The 20,936-nt window shown below is 33.8% G+C and overlaps 1 protein-coding gene and 1 long non-coding RNA gene across 8 annotated transcripts; one reads left to right on the plus strand and one right to left on the minus strand.

The window, feature by feature from the left end:
* The first annotated feature begins 1 nt into the window (after window position 1).
* On the plus strand, window positions 2–10,652 carry LOC148606151 (uncharacterized). 2 transcript variants are annotated; one of them, XR_015915543.1, is made up of 4 exons: window positions 2–85; window positions 641–682; window positions 1,290–1,422; window positions 10,520–10,652. It is a non-coding gene; the product is annotated as an uncharacterized LOC148606151 (long non-coding RNA). The 2 variants fall into 2 exon arrangements; XR_015915542.1 differs by having other exon boundaries at window positions 10–216.
* Window positions 4,261–20,912, minus strand: LOC148606152 (uncharacterized). Of its 6 annotated transcripts, none has more exons than XM_088547012.1 (11): window positions 20,708–20,912; window positions 17,309–17,393; window positions 14,079–14,247; window positions 11,703–11,856; window positions 11,254–11,391; window positions 10,575–10,781; window positions 9,796–9,924; window positions 8,775–8,885; window positions 8,146–8,265; window positions 7,509–7,590; window positions 4,261–4,626 (listed from the first exon to the last, which is right to left on the minus strand). In XM_088547012.1, exons 1-11 carry the CDS (start codon window positions 20,801–20,803, stop codon window positions 4,403–4,405), a joined length of 1,515 nt encoding a protein of 504 aa, XP_088403138.1. In that variant the 5' UTR covers window positions 20,804–20,912; the 3' UTR covers window positions 4,261–4,402. The 6 variants fall into 6 exon arrangements, with proteins under 6 accessions (XP_088403138.1, XP_088403137.1, XP_088403141.1 ...); XM_088547011.1 differs by having other exon boundaries at window positions 17,273–17,393; XM_088547015.1 differs by lacking the exon at window positions 20,708–20,912 and adding an exon at window positions 16,877–17,006 and having other exon boundaries at window positions 17,273–17,393.
* Window positions 20,913–20,936: the final 24 nt, after the last annotated feature.

Here is a 20,936-nt window from a genome sequence, read left to right on the forward strand (position 1 = left end):
CATGGATTTTTTATCAATCTTCTAAACCTAAAAAATAGAGTGAAATATGGATTTATATAATTAGAAGAGGAAGTGGACTGGTGATGTAAAATCTTTCTCTATCTCTTTTGCTTCTCAGATTATCATAAGATAATATCATTAGCGATTGGCAATAAGACTCAAAAAGAGAACATTATATTTAATCTAGATGGTAATGATATCCTAAGTGAGGATGAGGTAAATCTACTTGGTATAACATTTGATTTTAAATTGAACTTTAATAGCCACATCTCTAATATATGTAAAAAGGCATCAAAACAATTAAATGCATTAAAAAGAATTAATCTAAGTAAATTTGGCAAACTTACAATATATTATTCTTTTATACTGGCAAATTTCAACTATTGTCCATTAGTTTGGCATTTTTGTAATGAAAGCTGTACAAAAAAGTTTTAAAAGATTCAAGAAAGAGCTTTACGCTTTATTTATAATGATGATAAAAGTACATATGAAGAGTTGTTGATAAAGTCTAAGATGCCATCCTGAAGAGTAAGACGATTGAAATTTTTAGATATACATGTATATAAAATAATAAACAAACTTACTCCTGTATACTTATACATGATATGATAACTGTTAAAGAAAGTTCTTACTCTTTTAGGTATACAAACTTGGTGAACATACCAAGAGTAAACGCAACCAGGTATGGCCTGTACTCTGTCAGCTATGGTGCATCTAAACTTTGGAACTTACTCCCAAATGAATTGAGGGGACATGGGCCTTGATCAATTTAAAAGTTTGATAAATAAGTGGGAGAGGAAGGGATGTTCTTGCTCCTTTTGCCAATAGTTTGGCTTACCCAACTGACAGATGCAACATCATCTCCTTAAAATCTTTCAATTTATTATTATAATCTTGCTGGCATGTTAATTTTAATGCTTTTATCTGCTTAGAAACATCTGCTTTTAAATTTAGTCTGCATTGCTTTTATTATAGTGCTTTTGTGTGTGCTTGATTACTTGCATGTTATTTATAATTTGTATGTCATGTTGACTTCAGATAATATGTCTGTCTTGTGTTTTATTTATGTCGATTTTAAAAGCTCTACAGAGCTTATGTTTATTGTTTAATATAAAATAAAGTTTACTTGACTTGACTTGCTTTTGTTTTTGTTTTTGTTTGTTTGGTTTTTAAATTGTGTTTATTCTTAGTTTGTAAATATTTTCTACTTTAACATTGTAATTTAACTTCTTTTGAATTAAGTTTAATCAAGTATTTTGTTGTCTTGATTTCTGTAACTGTATCTGTAGGAGTACATCAGATACCCTGCTGGGCTACTGAGTGACGGGGATGGTCTGTGCGGAGGAGTGATGTTCTGAACTCCAGAGACTTCTCGAGGCATACTACTGAGTACTGCCCTCTAGCTGGGTCCACTATAAGGAGGTGCGTACAAACAACGAGTCTGGTTTCGATTGGTGGTACAACTACCGCTCGTGTTTTGTTACAGACTTGGTCCTTAGTAATGTTGGTTGTGACACAGTCTATGTAATTTGTTGCTCTAACCTTTTGGGTCTTTGGAATTTAATTAGTTGCTTCGGTGGAAGTGCTGTTATTAGCCCCTCAACCACTTTGAAATAAAAAAAAATCAGCTGGGGTTGTTGGCGTCTGGTATGTAAAGTTGTTTATTTGATGTCCTTTAGCATTTCGGTCAGGAATCCCTCATCTCTTGATTTTTAATCTTTTGTGATTCGAGTTTGATATGGCACAAGAAGAGTATTGTTCCCGGCACTGCGTGTTCTCCTTATAGCTGTAATCTTATTTTCCTTTCTGTTAGGAATGATGTGAGACATTTGTGAACGTTTCCTCGAATTCCATATTTGTGAATCGTCTGCAGTAGTCTAGGGATACAGTGTCGAATGCTTTCGCAATGTCGACCTGATTCCCATTATCGTAGTCTCGAAGCATATCATGGATGGCTTCTAGCAAGCTGAGTTTTACATGAATAACCCGATATAAATATATGGGTTAGGGATGTTAAGTAGCACTCCATCTAAGGATCATGCAGAATGTGATTCATGAGTAAAAAGCCTACATATTTTTATTTTTGATATTTTGTTTGAAATGTCATAGTAAACAGAAATTAACATGTGGTTTTTCATATAACCTGTGCTCTTAGGAGATAAAAATTGTATAGAATGCACTGTAGATTTCAAAATTAAGGGAGATAACTCTGTAAATGACGCTGAAATACAATAGAATCTACTGGATTTTCAATGTTGATTATCTCCTAAGAGCAGGCAGATTTGAATGAATAATTACACATTTCATAGTATAGACCCATAAAACGACTTAATTACAAAAATAAAAATATGTAGCCTTATTTTTTGGGTGTATCATTTTTCAGATTTTGCATGATTCTTACAAAGACAGCTACTTAAGACGTTATGGCGTTCTATATGTTTTAAAATGTGTCGGCAGATAATTTGTTCAAGGAGTTTACATGGAACTGATGTTAGAGATACTTAGATTTTAGAATTGGTGCTTGGTCTTCAGCGCACATTCTGTGAGGAATGTTGTCTGGACCAGAAGTCTTAGAGTAATGTCCTGTAATAATTTTCTAACTTCGTCAGTTCTTTGATTGATAGGATCTTTGGTATTTGTTGAAAGCATTGATGGTACTGTACCTTTGGTAAAATTAATACCGATGCAAGTTGTTTTAATGGTCACTATTTTTCTGTTTTTTTTCTTGCTGTCGTTGACAAGGTGGCCTTGTTTTTTAAGCGGGACGACCCCTATATTGTCCTGTTTCCTTGACTTTACATATTTCCTGAATGGTTTAGAACTGTTCTTGCTCATTCCTCTGACTATTGCGTTGTTAGTATAGTTCCATTCTGATTAACGAATTTCTCTTTTGCAGGTTTTTTGGAAGTGTCGAAAGTTTGACCGTGACTTTGCTTTCTTTATCCATTTATCAATTAGCATTCTCATTATCCTGTATTTCTGATGTAATACTTGTTGATAGGTCATCTAGATCCTTGTTTTGCCTTTGACCAGAGATAAACTTAGTGGGGATTTGTTTTATTGAAATGTGGTTTGATGTCCGTATCTGTAATGACTATTTCATGGTCTGATATACCGGGTATATTGGTTGATTCTTTCATCAAAGCTGACTTATATAGTTCTTCCAATGAGTTTTTTTATTCCTGTGTGGCATATAGTATGCGCCTATAAGCAAGTGTTGTGTTGGTTTTAATTAGTTTCTAAATGTCGGGGAAGGTTTGTCCAAATAAAATTTGGTTAAACCCACTGGCCTCATCTTCTGTGCCTGTACAAAATCTGGGAACTATAGCTCATGTTAAACTTCCATAAGTTTGAATTTTGTTTTTTATATATCTAGGATGAACAGAACCGGATAGTTGGTTCCCGAGGCCTGTCGAGGTTGATTACGGATGTTGGAATTTTCCCACAACTCATTGAAGGACTACTTTGAATATTTTGCAGGCGCGTAGCTGCCGTTAGGCGGCAAAAAAGCTTTTGCCTACACTTAATTTTGCCAATTTTTGTTTTTTGTTTTTTGTTTTTTTTTAGATAAATACATCCAGGAGAGGCATAAATGATGCTCTAAAACGCTATCTCCGCAGAGCTTGGGGGGGGCTTTGCCCCCCTGGACCTGCTGGTGGCCTTAAGCGACCCCCAGACGCCCTGCCGTAATTTTGCCTACACTTCAATTTGGCCTCAGCTACGCGCCTGTTTTGTTACTGTTTGGTAGGGTTGTTTTCCCTTTGAAACATTCCCTTCAAAGTTCGAAATCAATTTTTTTTTGCGTTTACACATATACAGTTTGTATTATTACATGTGATTTTTTATTATCCGGGGCACTGTTTTACAAAACACTCGTACGACTTGCGTACTCGTAAATCCTCAACAAACCAATGAGTCTTACATGCACGCAAGTCTTACGTAAGCTTTGTGTCACTTCCGGTTTTTTTTGTTGGAGTTCATATTACTATTGCTTTAATTTCTTCTGGTGTTCTGTCTAGTTTTCCTTATCTACATATATAATTTTTTTTTCTGTATGTAAATAACCTTTGTTATCTGTTTTCACGTTCAGGCCATGTACCTAGGTTTTGATGTCTGTTAAGTGAAATTAAAGGTTTTGTTGAAAAGATTAAAATGAAGAAGTTTACCTACAGAAAAAAATAGAAATATTCATTCTTTCTCGGTATATCATATACTCCTAAAGATGCAACACACATTGCATGAAATAATTTTCAGACTAAATTTGTTTCGTAGTTTTCATTTTATTTTATCATTATTTTTTTCATATTAAGGCAAACGTTTGATAAACGCAAACTTATTTTTCCTTCAAAATGATTGGTCCATTGGTCATAGTTCACCCAAATCAATCATCACAAATTCGAGATCATAGCTTTACTTTAAGCCAGCCTAAAACATCAAACGCTAACAGCATCATAACGGTAAGTGTACGACACGCTACTCCTGTCATTCTTTCGCCACTTGAACCAGAAGTACCAGACGGACTAGTGATAATTTGATAGACTTTTGGCATTCCTCTGTGACATTTGATCTGAACGATACCATCAAGTATCCGAATACGATCATTTAGATCGTTTACATTTTGATATTCTATAATAGATTAAAGTGAAACTAATTATATAAATAGGATAACGACTTGCAGGTTGTCAATGTAATTGGCTCCTTTTTGGATTTTGTTTGTGTTTTTTTAATTTTTTCAGTGGTGGGAAAGATCATGCATATTGATACAAAATATTGGTATGTCGCAGCATTTTAGTCAAAATATGACAAGGAGAAAATGAAATCTATTTGAAGATTGATGATTGAATGAGGAAGACATTTTAAAAACATTCCTAGACATGAAAGATATCGTGATAATATCGGAAATAAATATAACAAAAATACGGTTGACACGTCTTTTCCAACCACAAACCATATAAAGGTATCAAATTGACTTTCTCTTTGAATCAGAGTGTTCTACTATAGGAAGTCTACTATAGTTATACAGGAAGCTGTCCCTGCTTATTTTAATAATACCGAACTCTCTTCTATTTTACTTACAAAAAGCCAACACATAACTATGTCTAATTATAGCACGCCAGTATTCTGAAAAAATATACCTATTGTCTAATGTTACAAGAAGTAATCTTACGAGAGGAGAAAACATTTCTCCAAAAAGGGCCTAAGTATCGTCGTCCAGCTACTGTCAATTGGAATAAATGTCGTAACATTATCCAGGACTCATTCCATTCGTTTTGTATAAAATGGATAAAACATGAGAAAGTAGAGAACAAATCATTAGACTCTTTTTTCAAAACTGTTATGAATATAGTTGACAAGAAAACATTTTGGAGAACACTTAATTCCTAATAAAAACATCAAAGCCGTATTTCACGAATAAAACACAAATTGAATGAACTGGTCAAGGAATTTGTCTTAATTCCCGTTGATAAGCTTCAAATAAATTTTTTATTACTTGACGTAAATTTTATATTGAAATTCTACAAAAAGAAATTACGAATTCACCTACATTCCATCTGACTAAATTTTCAGAAAGTGAAAATGTGAACAAGCACAAACTTATCTCTTCCGCTTCACAAGCTGAGCCTGGTAGCATGAATGTTCACACTATATTGTATGAAATGGCTTCCCAATCTTCACAAATCACCTTATAAATAAAGATTTGTTTCCTCTTCAAGTAATTTCTTAACAACCATACTTTATATTTTACTCACTAGTACGCTCGATACCATAAATTATCAATTATACATTTTTTAACAAAGGTGATGAAAATAGCGGAAATAATGATTTTTGGAGTGTTAAAAAGTCGCTTGCAGTGCTTGATAATTTATTATTTCGAATCTGTTCAGAGTTTTGATTTTTCTACGCTATACACTACACTTCCACATAATCTCATAAAACAAAAAAAATCGCATGCCTTATCGAATAGTCCTTTGATAAATCAGGACGAGAATATATTTGTTCGAATTTTTGTAGATCACTTTTAGTATAAACAAAAACAAAAAACAAAAAAAAAAAACTACGTTGATTGGACTTCTTTTGACATGATTACTGTTAGACAACATTTCCGTTCGCTTTGGCGATACTGTTTATCGTCAAGTTATAGGAATTCCCATGTGGACCAATGGTGTAACACTTATTACGGACCTCATTTCATTTTGTATTAATATGAATCACAATTTATGGCTATAATTCATAAAAACCCTTCCAAACAACAAATTGTAGATTAATATGGTAACAACTTATTTTGGCTCTTAACAACGACGACTTCAATATCTATACAAAAGATATATATCCTGCATAACTTTCTTTGATCAATGTTTTTCTAACGATACAAGAAACTCATTCTCAAACACAGATGTACTGGTAAACAATTAATACGTACAGGTATCTACACCCTATATTTAATGGTAATATTATTCACTAAACATTGAAAGAGCAATACTCCTCACCCAACAAGTTCATAAAACCATTAAATAGGTTAATTTGTAAAATATATAGTAATGATGTTGTCAAATCGTTAAAGATTGCATTTTTTATTGGGGGGGGAGGGGGGGGGCGGTGTTAACATTAGTTTGCTCATAGGGTCTTTAAACAGAAATTAACACACTATATCTAAAAAGAGGTTTTGGCACGACGAGAGGCTCAGGCCTTTTTGAAATGATTTTTAGGTGTGTTTAATTGTATAATATTTTTTTTTCACAGTGGCCAGATTAAAACAGGGGGAGTGTTGTGATCACGCCAAAGTACTTAAATCCCGCCGCATTTTTTGTGCATGTCCCAAATCAGAATTTTCTTAATGCCTCTGTATATATCGTTTCGTTTTCACTTTCAGTTTACTTTAATGTTGCTGGAATAATTACGGTAATTATTTCCTTGTACCTGCTTATATATTGTGTTGTTTTGGACCAAGCTGCAGCCTGACTTGGGGTGTGATAGTTTAATTCCTTTTCGTTCATCGAAGACCCATGGGTGACCTTAAGCTGTGATTTTTCATCTCTATGGGTTTGTCTCTCTTTGACATCTTCACCATGTCCATTCTCGTTATATTTTAATAATTTTATTACTGAATAATGTATACTATAAGTTGACATGTATTTCATAAATACTGAGAAATACCAACACGAGTTGAATTTGATATAGCACGAGTTTACGAAGGCAATATACATTTTTCGAGGGATAATATTCCCAAGTATTCAAGCAATAACCCTTTTATTTTATGGCTATATAAGTTAGTCCTGGTTAAAATGAAATATTGTCACGAATACGTCACAGATTTTCACAAGTGTAATATGGAAATTTACTGCACGCTGACATTGCATTGTTGTCTATGGGGGGAATTATATTGCTATACAAATAATAAACATTTTTATTATGTTTTTAACAATTGTCTGTATTGGGTCTTAACCATTTATTGTAGATGAGTTGTTTGAACTTTTGGAGTCACCAAATGGGCCTTAACTTTAACCTACCTGTCCCATTGTCTATAGAACTGACATCGAATGTTTTGGTCTCGTTTTCATGGTTTTCTTTGTTGGTTAGGAATATCAAAACCTGTAAAGATGATATCTGAATATATATATTTATTTCTTGCACATTAATTATATTACTGACGACTGCTATATATGTAGACAATCCTTTCTGCTTTTAATTGTTCACTTGGCTGGTTTTGAAAATGCACATAGTATAATTTTCTTTTACTAGAGAAAAAGAGAAAATGTGGATGTTTCCAATAAAGGGGCATTTTTTACACATTTTTCTACTTTTCTGTTTATGTTTATATGTGTTGTTTCTATTTCTGATTGGAATTATTTATGTTTTTTTTGTACTTCGTCACTGTCCTGGAAAAAGGACACTAAGTTGACACGTGCAAAAACATTTGCGTCACATTACCAGTTAATGGCTGCTGTAGCGTTATTAGTTGATAATGTCCCCTGAATTTCAGATTTCAAAGATAGCCCTTACTGATATCAGTAAACCATATGTTCAAGTATAATGGCTTGCATGATTCGAGTCTTTACATGTTTCAAATAGTAAGTTCGTGTATATATTTTCAAAAAGATTCACACAGCATTTCCAAACTCTTCTTGAAACTTAATTCTATTCTACCTGGTGGGCCTTCCCACGAGAAAACAGGAAGAAGTTGGCATCAGCAAACAACTCACTTTGTGCATCTGATGAAAAGTCTATGGCACTTCGTCTTCTGAACTTTGTAAGCGACGATATAAACTGAGAAACAAAACAATATCACCAATTAACATGAATACTAAACAACGGTTATGTTAGGAAAGAGTAATCAAGGGAACCACGATTCTAGCGGTAATCAAAATAATGCAATCCAGGGACAATGACCAGACATGGAAAACAGACATACACAACAAAGAACAAAAAGTGACTACAATCATACACACAAAGCAACAAAAGCAAATGAGCAACTCGGACTCCACTAAAATCTGGGAGCATGTACCAGATGCACCGGTAGGGTAAGCGTTCTCTGCTTTCCAGAAACACCCGCCGAGTTGCTCATAAAAGGTCAAGTCCGGGGTAGAATAATGTTTTCAGTTCTTTTGTAATATCTGTTTAAAGGTTCTTTTTTTTTAAAGAAAATGTCAATATGGCATTAAGAGAGTTGAGTGATATTGATATGGTGAAAGTGAAGAATTATGATAATTTAGACACGCCGTAAAGATGGCTGCGTACGGTCCCTGAAATGCCAACTTAGTTTCTTTGGTCGTTACCTGATACAGAGTTGTGTTTTTACTGTAGTGTGGCCATAATGTTTCTCTGTTCTCAGGATCGTATCTGCCATTGAACCCTTGCTCAGTTCCATAATATATTATAGGTATACCCTGAAAGGAAAAACGAAATTCTGTAACATGGCTCCAACTTATAACTATATTTTTCATGAACATTATAGTTCTAATGAAGCACAAATTATTGTTTGGAAACTTCAACTTATTCGCCAAAAACAGTCGGCAGACATTTTCAGTAATTAGAAGATGTATAGTTATATAGCCATTTGTAGATGAACATGGTCTTGATTCAGTCATTAAACCCATGAGGCTTGTTTTCTGTTCTGATTTGTTCACTCATCACTCCAGATGTTATATGATTGTCATCATGAACTCGTGGACCGTTATGGTGTATCCATCCGCACCATGAAAACAAACTGATTTGTTCAAAGTGTCATAGTTTTCCATTTCTCGTTCGTCTATACCGGACTTAAATTTTTGTGAGCAGCTGGGCGTGTGTTTCTAGAAAAGCAGTGGACGCTTATCCTACCGGTGCACCTGGTCTTATGTTTTTTGTTGTGTGTATCAGTTTTCAATGTCTGGTCTTTTGCCTGAATTACATTCTTCTGATTTCCGCTTGAATCTGAGTTCTCCTGATTATTCTTTAATCTATAAAGTTAGTATGTTTTGTTATTTTTTCTGTGTGCACTTTTTGGTTTCTCATATGTTTTACGAAATGTGCTTTGCCTGATCATTTGTTTTGCGTTGTTGTTTTCACTATAATCATATTTTCTCTATAATTTTTACCTTTAATATTGGTACTTATTAAATCTTGTTTGAGGTTACGTCTTATCATGCAAATCGTTTTTTAGAAGTTTTTATTTCTTAGCTCATGCGCTATTAAATACAACGTCTAAGTTACCCAGATAAATGTAAGAAAAATACAGAGGTTTTTTAGGGAAGGACTATGTGAGAGTCCGGATAATTTTATTTATTCTAATCCTAATCCACCCTTAGAATGGCTTACCTGTCCAAGAAGGACATAGGTTAAAGCATTCATAAGTAGTGAAGTTTGCGGTGTTAAATGTAGAAATCTCGGAAAATCATGGTTGTCAACAAAACTTCCTAGGACGGTTACATCTAGATAAAGCTGACGCTGAAAATGAAGAATAAAATAAGCTTATCAAAAAGACCGTGTTATGAACACTAAATTCATCAGGCTTTACAAGGTAAAAATGTTGATAAATGTTTTAAGAGAGAAAACACTACTTGGTTACGAAAGGAACGCATTTGCGATATTTTAAAGTGTATGAGATGTGATGAATGGGATGTGATGCATCCAAACAAAAGAGTAATCAAGGGAACCAAGATTCTTGCAGAAATCAAAAGAATGTAATCCAGGGACAAAGACCAGAAAACAGACACACACAACAAAGAACATTAAATAACCAAAATAATACGTACAAACCAATAAAAGTAAATGAGAAACTCTAACTCCACTAAAAACTGAGAGCATGGACAGCGTCCTCTGCTCAGGCGTTTTCTATAAACACCCGCCAAGTTGTTATTTTCTTAGTTACAGTTCTATTCATAAATATAATAATCTTCTCTTCAACTCATGTATGTACGATCTTACACACACGCTTTGTAATTTAACTGTGATTTTTACCCAAATACGCCACAAATCATTCTGCCTCAAGATGTATTTATAAAGACTTATATTAACGCCATTTTCGTATACTTAATTTCAGATTGCCTTTTGTAAACAACTCGATCAGTAGGAAGGAGAAAACTATGGAACGGTACCTCTTCCGCAATGGTGGTATTCAAATCCACCATTGAAGCATTCTTGGTAAACACCCTTGTAATAGATTTAAAGAGAGGAAAATTGAGGACTGAATCGAGTGGACCCTGGTACTGAGACAGGTAAGTCATGTTGTCTCCATTGTTTGCTTCACCAAGACAGAATGCACCAGAAGCTAGTTGGAATTCTGCCCAAAAATCTTTTGGAACCTACAAACCAGAAAAACATTTAAAAAAACAAAAACAAAACAAAACAAAACAAGAAAAATAAAAAAAAAAACAAAGAAGACCAAAAAAAAAAACCTCAAAGAAACAAAACGTTCCTTAAAAATAAATCATCAAAGTCTCAGGTCAAATGGTCTTAATAGACTGCTGCATTTTTGTTGTATGTAAAATTTGTCATTTTCTTTATGATCGAGTCATAAACTTTTACTTTGGTTTAGACCAAAAGATGCTCTCTTTTCCACTTGAACGTTTATTATTTCATTAGAAATTTAAAAAAGGATTAAATTGGTCTTCAAAGAAACGGGGGCTCAGTCTATCATTCTCGCATTTTTGCTCAATGTTTGCATTAAATTATAATAACACAATGTTCCCAAAATGATGTTCATTGTAGTTCTTATATTGAGATTTTCTGTAAAATATATTTTCACTTTTATTTCTATCGAATATAAACCGTCACCTCAACCGCTGTATCTATTCTATAACCATCGATGTCATATTTTTCTGTCAGATGCTTTATCCATGTCAGCAACGTCGACCTGACGTATTTATTTGTTTGGTTTAAATCGGGAAGTTTTGCAAGACGACACAGCTCAACCTATAACAGAAGCAAACAATGACCTTACAGTATATTTATAGAAGTTATAAGTTAGTAATAACACTGAAAATGTGAACATACAAGTGGTAATAAGAATTAAAATAAGACATAGTTGTTTTAAAGAATAAATGGCATTTTTTCTTATCTCTAGCTTGTTCTCTTTCTGTTTTTCGTTGTTAAATGTTTGTTGTTGTTGTCTTTTTTTTTTGTCTGACCAAGTTTTTTGACAATTTAGATTTACAGTATCGTGGTGACTGGGATCTTTTTATTTAATATGCAACAAAAGACAAAATATAACATAGCATACTAACCTCAGTTTGATTTCGGAAGTTGGTAATTTCGCAGTGGCTATGGTAGTGTTCGGCCATATTGAAAGGGGTGAATCCAGTGAAGTTGGTGAGTTGTGATATGTTGCAATTGATGTCCCAGAAACAACCATCGTTGTATCCCATGTGATTAGCCACACTAAATTGTAATGGAACTGTTTAATATTCATGGCAGTTTCTACACTTTTAGGGTAATACCGTTTTGACCAAATGACGTCTATTTAGTGCATCATTTTAACCTAATAGTAACTTTTTCAAGTTTTTATTGTTTAAAATACTTTTAAAATACTTAGTTTTCTAAAAACAAGAAGTAAATGTATGAATATATATGACTCTTGAGCGATGTTTTTGATTTGAAGAAAATATTTTCAACAATCCAGAGGAAAAAATTACAAATCAGATGAACATTGCAAATTTCGGTATAATGAGCACGTGTTTTAGACATATCTGACCCAGATTATATCATAAAACGAAAATTGCAGTATCGCGAAATTTAGTCCCCTTAAAACACTGAGGCTTCATTCCTTGCATTGCACATAATATAACTTCTCGGTACTATATTTGACTATCTTTTTCGATATTTTTTGGTTTTGAATACTTCTTGAGTACAAATTGATTGTAATTTTCTTATGTATTTATTTTCAATTCTTCTTTGACACAATCGTATACAGGACACATAATTTTGTTATATTTATATGATTGGTATTTATTGAGACAAAATACTAAACAAATAATTAGTTAAGTATCAGTCTTCGTAAAAATCATGCAAATTCTGTAATATGTGATACACACAAAAAAGGTTACATATTTTTGTTTTTTAAGTTGCTTTATATGTCTATATGATGAGATCTGTAATCTGTAATCGTTCCAATCTGTTTAACCTTATGAGATAATCCACATGGAAAACCCAACAGTTCTATTGAATTTATTGTCATTTACAGAGTTATTTCCCTTAGTTTTGAATTGTATAGTGCATTTTATACAATTTTTAAATTCCTAAGATTTCTACGAACAGTCACATAATACTTTCTGCTTTTTAAATAAAATATTAAAATTTAAAAAAAAACATATGTAGGCTTTCTAACCATTTATCACAGTTTGAATGATTCTTAGCTGGTATGCTACTTAAATAGATGACAAACGACTCGAGCTCAGAGCCTTACTAAAACAAATATCAATAGACAATCTAACAGTAAAATATGAGCGCAGGCTAAATATAATATATATAAATAGTTGATTGAAAGTTAATTGAATACGATGAGAAAGTTTTATATCAAAACTTGTAAACGTTTGACAACTTATCAGCCAAAAATTTCAGCCATTCTTTTACAACTAAAATACGTAAGAGACAATTAGATTAGTGCTTAAGGAAGTATAACAGATCTAATAAAAATAATTGTCATTATGCTATTACACTTGCAAATCATTTCTGTATTGTCTGCTAACATATGTTTTAAATAAGTAATGTTTTATTTGAAAATTCAATTTGAAATGATCATGAATAATAGTTTAAGAATGCTTGCTACTCTTTAACAGAATGATACGGATTTTGGGTTGTGAAAGCTTTTGAGACCTTCCATGCTAGAACAATGTAAGTTAAAAAATGGGTCATTGCGCTCGGTTTTTTAATATAAGGATTTGAAGTCATGGCGGGAAAAGGTTTTCTCTTGATTTTCGGTAGGTTTTGTCGAAGTAGGTTTTATCTATTAAGAAAATAACAAGGAATTCATTAAAAAAAAACTCCTAAAAACACATTTTCAGATGTGTTAAATAAACTTTGATAGAAGTGGGGGCTCGTGGCAAAAATTATGCTATAAAAATGCATAAAACCAGAGGATTCCGAAAATATGACACATATCGTTGAATATGAGCAACAAACATCCTTAAACATTTGTTATATTAGAAATACCAAATAAAAAAAGAATAGGACATTAATGGAACATTAGGTGATACCGTCACGTAATGGTGTAAAATGGTGATGGCATTATATTCAAAATGGATATCGAAATAGGGAGCCATGTTTCTACCAATTTATTTGCACAACTCTTTTGTTTTTGACAGTTGTTACATATGACCTAGATATTAATCGAGCAATATTTTACCGTGGCATTACCGTGATTAATACATGCTTCACACAATTCACACATTATTTACATGGGATAATAAACAAAACAATATTCTTATTACATGCTTTGATCATGCATGACTGAGTTGAAATTAACATATCAAATTATATTTTGAACACACTAAATTTACCATGCAATTAACACATGTTTTACATGTGCATCGAGAAACATTTGATTTTCAAGTGCAATACTTTCAGTTGCATGTGTATAACCTTGCCTGCATAGTTCAACTTACACGTCAACCATCACCCAGACGTCCCTTTTATGGCATTCTGATATCAAGAGTTTAAAATCGTCTTCAGTTCCAAAGTGTTGGTTGATTGTATATATATCTTTAGCCCAATATCCATGGTAACCTTTCGGCGTGTTTTCAATTATTGGAGATATCCAGATTGCATTGGCCCCTATGTGATAGGAAAGAAAGTAAGAAGATAGGGTTATATTACTTCATGACGGGTGATAGTTTAAATGTATTCTATGCCGCCACCGATGAAGCGATTTCTCAGATATATCTCGTTGTTTTTCTTTTCACTTTTTACCTGTCATACGCACGAGGGGGAGGGGGTACTTTAAGTTCAGATGTGCGGCCCTTATCGATCTACTTTTTATAATTAGTGATATATGAAAAGGGTTGGCATTTTAGTTGCCGTATATGTGATTTACAATTAGCATTTTTTACACATGATTATTGATTTGACATCAATTGATTCATCCTTAAAATCTCCAAAGTAAATAAAGATTAATACTTGACTGATAAGCAGGAAGGGATCCAATTAGCTCTGACATGATAATGTCTTTAGACACAATGTCATACGTTCTGATCAGCATCCTGCTGTGATAAGTGGTTTAAAGTGGAGTCCGAGTTCATTTTCTGTTTTCTTTATTTTGTTTTATACGCATTATTTTGGTTATTTTATGTTCTTTGTTTTTTATGTGTTTTCCCTGTATGGCCTTTGTCCCTAGATTACATTATTTTGATTTCCGGTAGAATCTGGGTTCCCTTGATTACTTTTTCCCATTTTTAGTAGAAATATTGATATGTATAAAGTAGACTACTCAATCTGACAAGATTTGTGCTACTTACGTCAAATTCTGTATTTAAAATTGCTCTTTACACAGCTAATAATGAAATATTTCTAAATCTCATATACTAATAAAACTACAACTCAAAAGAAATTGAGATAAAGGATACCACAGACACTGTGAAGTCAGCCTCATATCTTGACCTACACTTAGAAATCGATGGTAAAGGAAAACTATTGAGCAAACTTTACGACAAACGTGATGCCTTTTCATTCAGCTTGAATCGTCAACTTTCCTTTCATTTGTGGCAACATCCCTTCAGCACCTGCGTATGGAGTGTTCATATCACAACTCGTACGTTATGCCAGAGCTTGCCGAAACTACGCAGACTTTTTGTATCGCTCTAGAACTCTAACAAATAGGCTTCTGGAACAAGGTTATGTTGCTAAAAGATTGAAGTCATCACTTCAGAAGTTTTATGGTCGTCATCATGAACTCGCGGATCGTTATGGTGTATCCATCTGCACCATGAAAACTGATTTATTCAACGAGTCATAGTTTTCCTTTCCTCGTTTGTCTACCCCGGACTTGACTTTTTTATGAGCAACTCGGAGGGTGTTTCTAGAAAAGCAGAGGACGCTTACCCTACCGGTGCACCTGGTCCATGCTCCCAGTTTTTAGTGGAGTCCGAGTTGCTCATTTGCTTTTGTTACTTTGTATGTATGATTTTAGTTACTTTATGTTCTTTGTTGTGTATGTCTGTTTTCCATGTCTGGTCTTTGTCCCTGGATTACATTCTTTTGATTACCGCTATAATCTGGTTCCCTTGATTACTCTTTCAACTTTTTATTCAAACTTTCTGTAAGGTCAGCATTACAGATAAAACAGACGGTATATCGATTGGTTTGCTCTGACACCATATGTTAGCGATGCAAATTATTTGCTGCCAATAAATATAGCCGTATAGAACACTGAACAATGTAAACAAATGTAATTTTATAAAGTTATCGTACGATTAATTTAATTTACAGTTCGAACGAAAAAACAATTTACTTTCAAGTATTTCATTTGCTAGAGTAACACAGACTTAGTACAAAATTCAAAAATATCGTATAAATATTGCAAATATCGGTATACTGTAAACGTGTTTAAAGGAGTAACCACTTACCAGCAGCAGTAGAACAAAATCTATCAACTGGAAGATATATATTGAACAAACAATTGAATACAAGACGTGCTCAAAACCAAATGTATCGAAAGAGTAATCAAGGGAATTAGTGGAAATTAAAATAATGTAATCAAGGGACAAAGACCAGAAATGGAAAACAGACACACACAACAAATAACATAAAATAACTTAAATAATACTTACAAAGTAACAACAGTAAATGAGCAACTTGGACTCCATTAAAAACTGGCAGCATGTATCAGGTGCACCGGTAGGGTAAACGTCGCTTCTTTGAAAAACACCCACCGAGTTGCCGAGTCTAGAATATACGAAAGAGGAAAAAGGAAAACAATGACTCGTTGAACAAATCAGTTTTCATGGTTCAGATAGATACAACTTGATGATCCACGAGTTCATGATGACGACCATAAAACTTCTGTAGTTATCAAAATCAAGCACCGATAAGATTTATTATTTGCTATACAAGGAAGGACATCTGTGTTATTTGGGTTTTGAATTTTGTGATATTGCAAATTTCAGTTAAAATATACTCTCGGGGACCATAAACACCGATATCGACCCAGTGGTGTCTAAATACAAAAATACCAGTCATATAGATATTTCAGATTTCACTATGTTGTAAATATGTTTTAAGGAGTGACCTCTCATCAGCAAAACAGTGTAGTTAGCTACAAGATTGACTGATCTATCGATTGATTAAAGTTTAACGTCCTATATGGTAGATATTTCATGCATTTCAGGACGAGAACTTTTACAAATCGAACAGAATCTGTTCTATACTGTCCGACACACTGAACTGGATCTTTATTGTAATAGCTCACAGAAGCAACAGCCCGCAGATTTGCATACCACCCCACTCGGACACATTATTCTGACTCCGAACCAACAAAACATCACTCTGTTCCCAGAAACACGGCGTGCCTGGCAGAGTAGCAGTGGCTACCGATTTAGCTACAAGAAAGACACTATTTGTTTACACAGAGAAGAAGTCGATCATCGAATATGTTTAACGTGCACACATGTCTCTTGTTATCAAAGTATACTACAAAACTAAACTGTTTATATGGAAATTTTAAAAAGTATGCATCTGAAACCTTGCAAAGATTTTGACTATGTGTTTGTTTCTGAAATACAATATTTAAGACAAAAATGAGAGATTTTTAATCATAATTGCCCTTCTTCAACCCAAATGTGTATTTTGCAGGTTTGTTACTTACCTATTCCAGTTATGTAATCAAGTTGTTCAAAAATACCTTTAAAGTTACCCCCACAGTAACTCCGAAGGTCATTACAAGGTTGAATATTTGGGTCGTTTGACGCAAATCTGTCAGTCAGTATCTAAAACCAAAAAAAAAAAAAAAACCAAATGTGCCATGATTTATAAATACATATTTCCTTTTAGACTAATGTGGAGCTAAGACTAAAAATAATCAATAAAACAAAAAACAAAACAAAAACAAAAACAAAAAACAAACAGGATATGTAAACAGGTTATAAACACATGAGTTGTTTTTTGAGCAACTCGGTAGGGTTTTCTTTATAAAGTAGAAGATGCTTACCCTACGGGCGCACCTGGTTCATACTTCAAGTTTTTAGTGGAGCACGGGTTGCACATTTACTTTTGTTTCTTTGTACATGTTATTTTGGCAATTCCTTGTTCTGTGTTGTGTGAAACTATTTCCCCTATCCCTTATAATTGGAATATATTATTTTGATCACCGCTCAAATATTGATTGCCTTGAATACTCCAAGTAAGAACAGATATGACAATGTATGTAAAATCTCGACAACTAAAATAACAGCGGTTTGAAGTTCAGGGAGTCATGGAACAAATATTAAGCATTGAAGGTTGAGGCAGAAAAAACAAAAAAATAAATAAATAAAACATCGAGAAAACCAGTAGAGAAAAAAGGGAAATTCAGATTCAAATAACAACCGGAAGAACGACCCGGTTTACTTATGAAATATACATCCTTTCAAGCTCTGAACATTTTCTGACGTTTAATGCCCTTAGATATGCAAGAATCTTGTAATATCAAGATAAGGTGAAAAAGTATCAACGGAATCACGATTCTAGCAGAAATCAAAAGAATTTAATCCTGGGACAAAGTCCAGACGGGGACAACAAAGAAAATAAAATAACACTTATAAAGCAACGCAAATAAATGAGCATCTGGGAATCCGCTCTATAGATGACGTATTATCGTTAAACGATCCTAGTTTTTGGGATTTGATACATCGCATCTCTCCATAAGAACTTGAGATAAAGGATACTACAGACGTGAGGTCAGCCTCATATATTGACCATAGAGATCGAGGGCAAAGGAAAACTATTGACCAAACTATACGACAAACGCGATGACGTATTGTCAACTTTCGTTTCATCTGTGACAACATCCTTCAGCACCTGCGTATGGGATTTTCATATCACAACTCGTTATAGCAGAGCTTGCCGAAACTACGCAGACTTTTTGTATCGCGCTAGACTTCTTACAATTAAGCTCATGAAATAGGTTATGTTGCTACAAGATTGAAGTCATCATTAAAGAAGTTTTATGGTAGTCATCATAAACTCGGGGATCGTTATGGTGTTTCCATCTACACCATAAAAACTCATTTGTTCAACGTGTTCAAGGTGTCATAGTTTTCCTTTCCTCTTACGTCTACCCCGGACATAACTTTTTATGAGCATCTCGGAGGGTGTTTCTTGAATAGAAACGGACGCTTACCCTACCGATGCACTTAGTCCATACTCCCATTTTTGAGTGGAATCAGAGTTGCTCATTTACTTTTGTTACTTTGTATGTATTGTTTTGTTTATGTTCCCTGTTGTGTCTGTTTCCAGGTCTGGTTTTGTCCCTGAATGCATTCTTTTGGTTCCCTTGATTACTCTATCATCATTACAGACGAAATCAATCGAATACAAGTCTTTGAACAGCATATCATTTTTTTAGTATGCACGTCATCTAATGTGACCATCAGGTGATTGTGATCGTCATCGTCATTTTTCATCAAGACAATGACAACACACTGTAGTAACTGCGAATCTCTTACATAACTGCGTTCAATGTTGAAACTTGTGATACATTAGAATGGATTGTATCTCAAATAAATCATCAAAAATAAAATAGTGCGGGATAATTTTTTTTTAATTTTCGTTTTAAGATATTTCTCAGCAGTATTCCGAATCTAAAATATATTTTCCATATTTTACCAATAAATTATCGACAAAGGAATAAATGACATTTTTGCTCTTGATAATGGCGTCATCACAATTGATGAAGGGTAATAACATTACCGAACTGATAAATTATGAGCAATAGTCAAATGGAAAGTCCATATAACATTATCAAGCCTGTCGCGGTGGGATCATCTTACTTTGTATAAAAATATACTCAATATTGATTACATTTAAATGGGTCAGTCACGTGAGTGCGCTCAACATATAGCGTGATGTCATATTAGAATGCGCTCCTTGAACGTGTTCTTGCAGCAATTACATGGGGAAACTTTGCTTTGTACATGGGGAAGCAGATCAGGGAATCGAGATTTTTAATGATGAGAGTGGCTTAGATAGTATCTCTTGGGAATCGGGATTTTTAATGTTGAGATTGGCTTAGATAGTATCACATGTAATTATATATATAGTTTTATTTCCGACAATAGTTTAAATGACGAAGACTTCAAAGTACCAAATTTAAACAATTAAGATAACTACAATGAGATTCTATGAATAATTGTGATTTTTCAATAGAAAATGGGGATTCTCTATGGGGAATGGGGGGTTGTTTATGGCGCAAATGGGCAATGTAAACCACTCTATGGCTGTGTTGGTTTCCTCGTCGTCCATTGAAGGCCAATGGGTGGCCTTGGGCTGACATTTTCATCCTGGTGGGGTTGTTGCCTCTTTGACAAATTCACTATATCTATTCTCGTTGTATATCTTAAGAAACAAAAACGCAATGTAAGGAAGGTTTGTATTCAGATCGGATGATGTGGCTGATATCCTTTAAATATATTTCGTCAAAAGACACACAAACAAGAAGCGTTCTATTGAATTAGTAGTAATACATAATGGCACACATTGTTAGTGAACATCCTTAGTTTAGACAATATTGGTAACACCAAACCTTGCAATACCAAGGAACTAAATAAGCACGAAAACCAATAAAAACGATGTTAAATCGGGTGCTCCACGACGGTAAGCAGCTCCTGCTTATTGCAATAAACCCATCGTACCATTCGATTAAAGTTAAATCCGGCGAGCAGGGAGGACAATCCTGACAGTTGAAAGTCGCCGTTCTTTTTGTAAAACAGTCATTTCATATTAGGCGATCAGGTCATACACGAAGATTATCGTAGAACTTTTTTGAAATGAAGACTTCAATTTTGATCAACTTTACTAAAATAGTACTGTCTATTGCTGTAATGCCAATATTAGTGTAACTGACTTAAATGATTTTTTAACATTTATAGACTTCAATTTAATGTGTGTGTGTGTGTGTGTGTGTGTGTGTGTGTGTGTGTGTGTGTGTGTGTGTGTGTGTGTTGAATATCTTGTATCCTGACTTAAGATGCATGAACATTCAACATGTTATCCATGTGTACATGATGGATCGAAGACGCCCAATTTGTTACACATGAACTCTTACCTGATAAATTACCCGGGACTTCCAGTCCTCTTTGGTTTTAGAATCACATACGACGATAAACAGGAGTATAAACACAAAAAATGTTGCTGCCATCATTGAGAATATGTACTTATATTTTCCTTGTGTTTTAAGTCGCAAATGTAAAATAATGCACTATGCGAGTCGGAGACAACTTATTTTCGGAAAAAAATACTAACACACACACGCATAATTTACTTATCGCTTAAAG

Source organism: Perna viridis, chromosome 9, assembly GCF_037379345.1.
Source record: "Perna viridis isolate PV_CMFRI_1.1 ecotype Kerala chromosome 9, ASM3737934v1, whole genome shotgun sequence".
In the NCBI taxonomy this organism is placed as follows: Eukaryota; Metazoa; Mollusca; class Bivalvia; order Mytilida; family Mytilidae; genus Perna; species Perna viridis.

What these genes read in the sequence shown, in the direction of transcription:
- LOC148606152 (XM_088547011.1), bottom strand. Translation starts at nt 20,803, where the DNA reads ATGATGGCAGCAACATTTTTTGTGTTTATACTCCTGTTTATCGTCGTA. An exon ending in GTCTGGGTGATGGTTGACGT is followed by an intron (nt 11,857 to 14,078) that starts GTAAGTTGAACT and finishes ATTACAATTTAG; the next exon opens with TGTGGCTAATCACATGGGAT. An exon ending in CTCGTGGGAAGGCCCACCAG is followed by an intron (nt 7,591 to 8,145) that starts GTAGAATAGAAT and finishes TCATCTTTACAG; the next exon opens with GTTTTGATATTCCTAACCAA.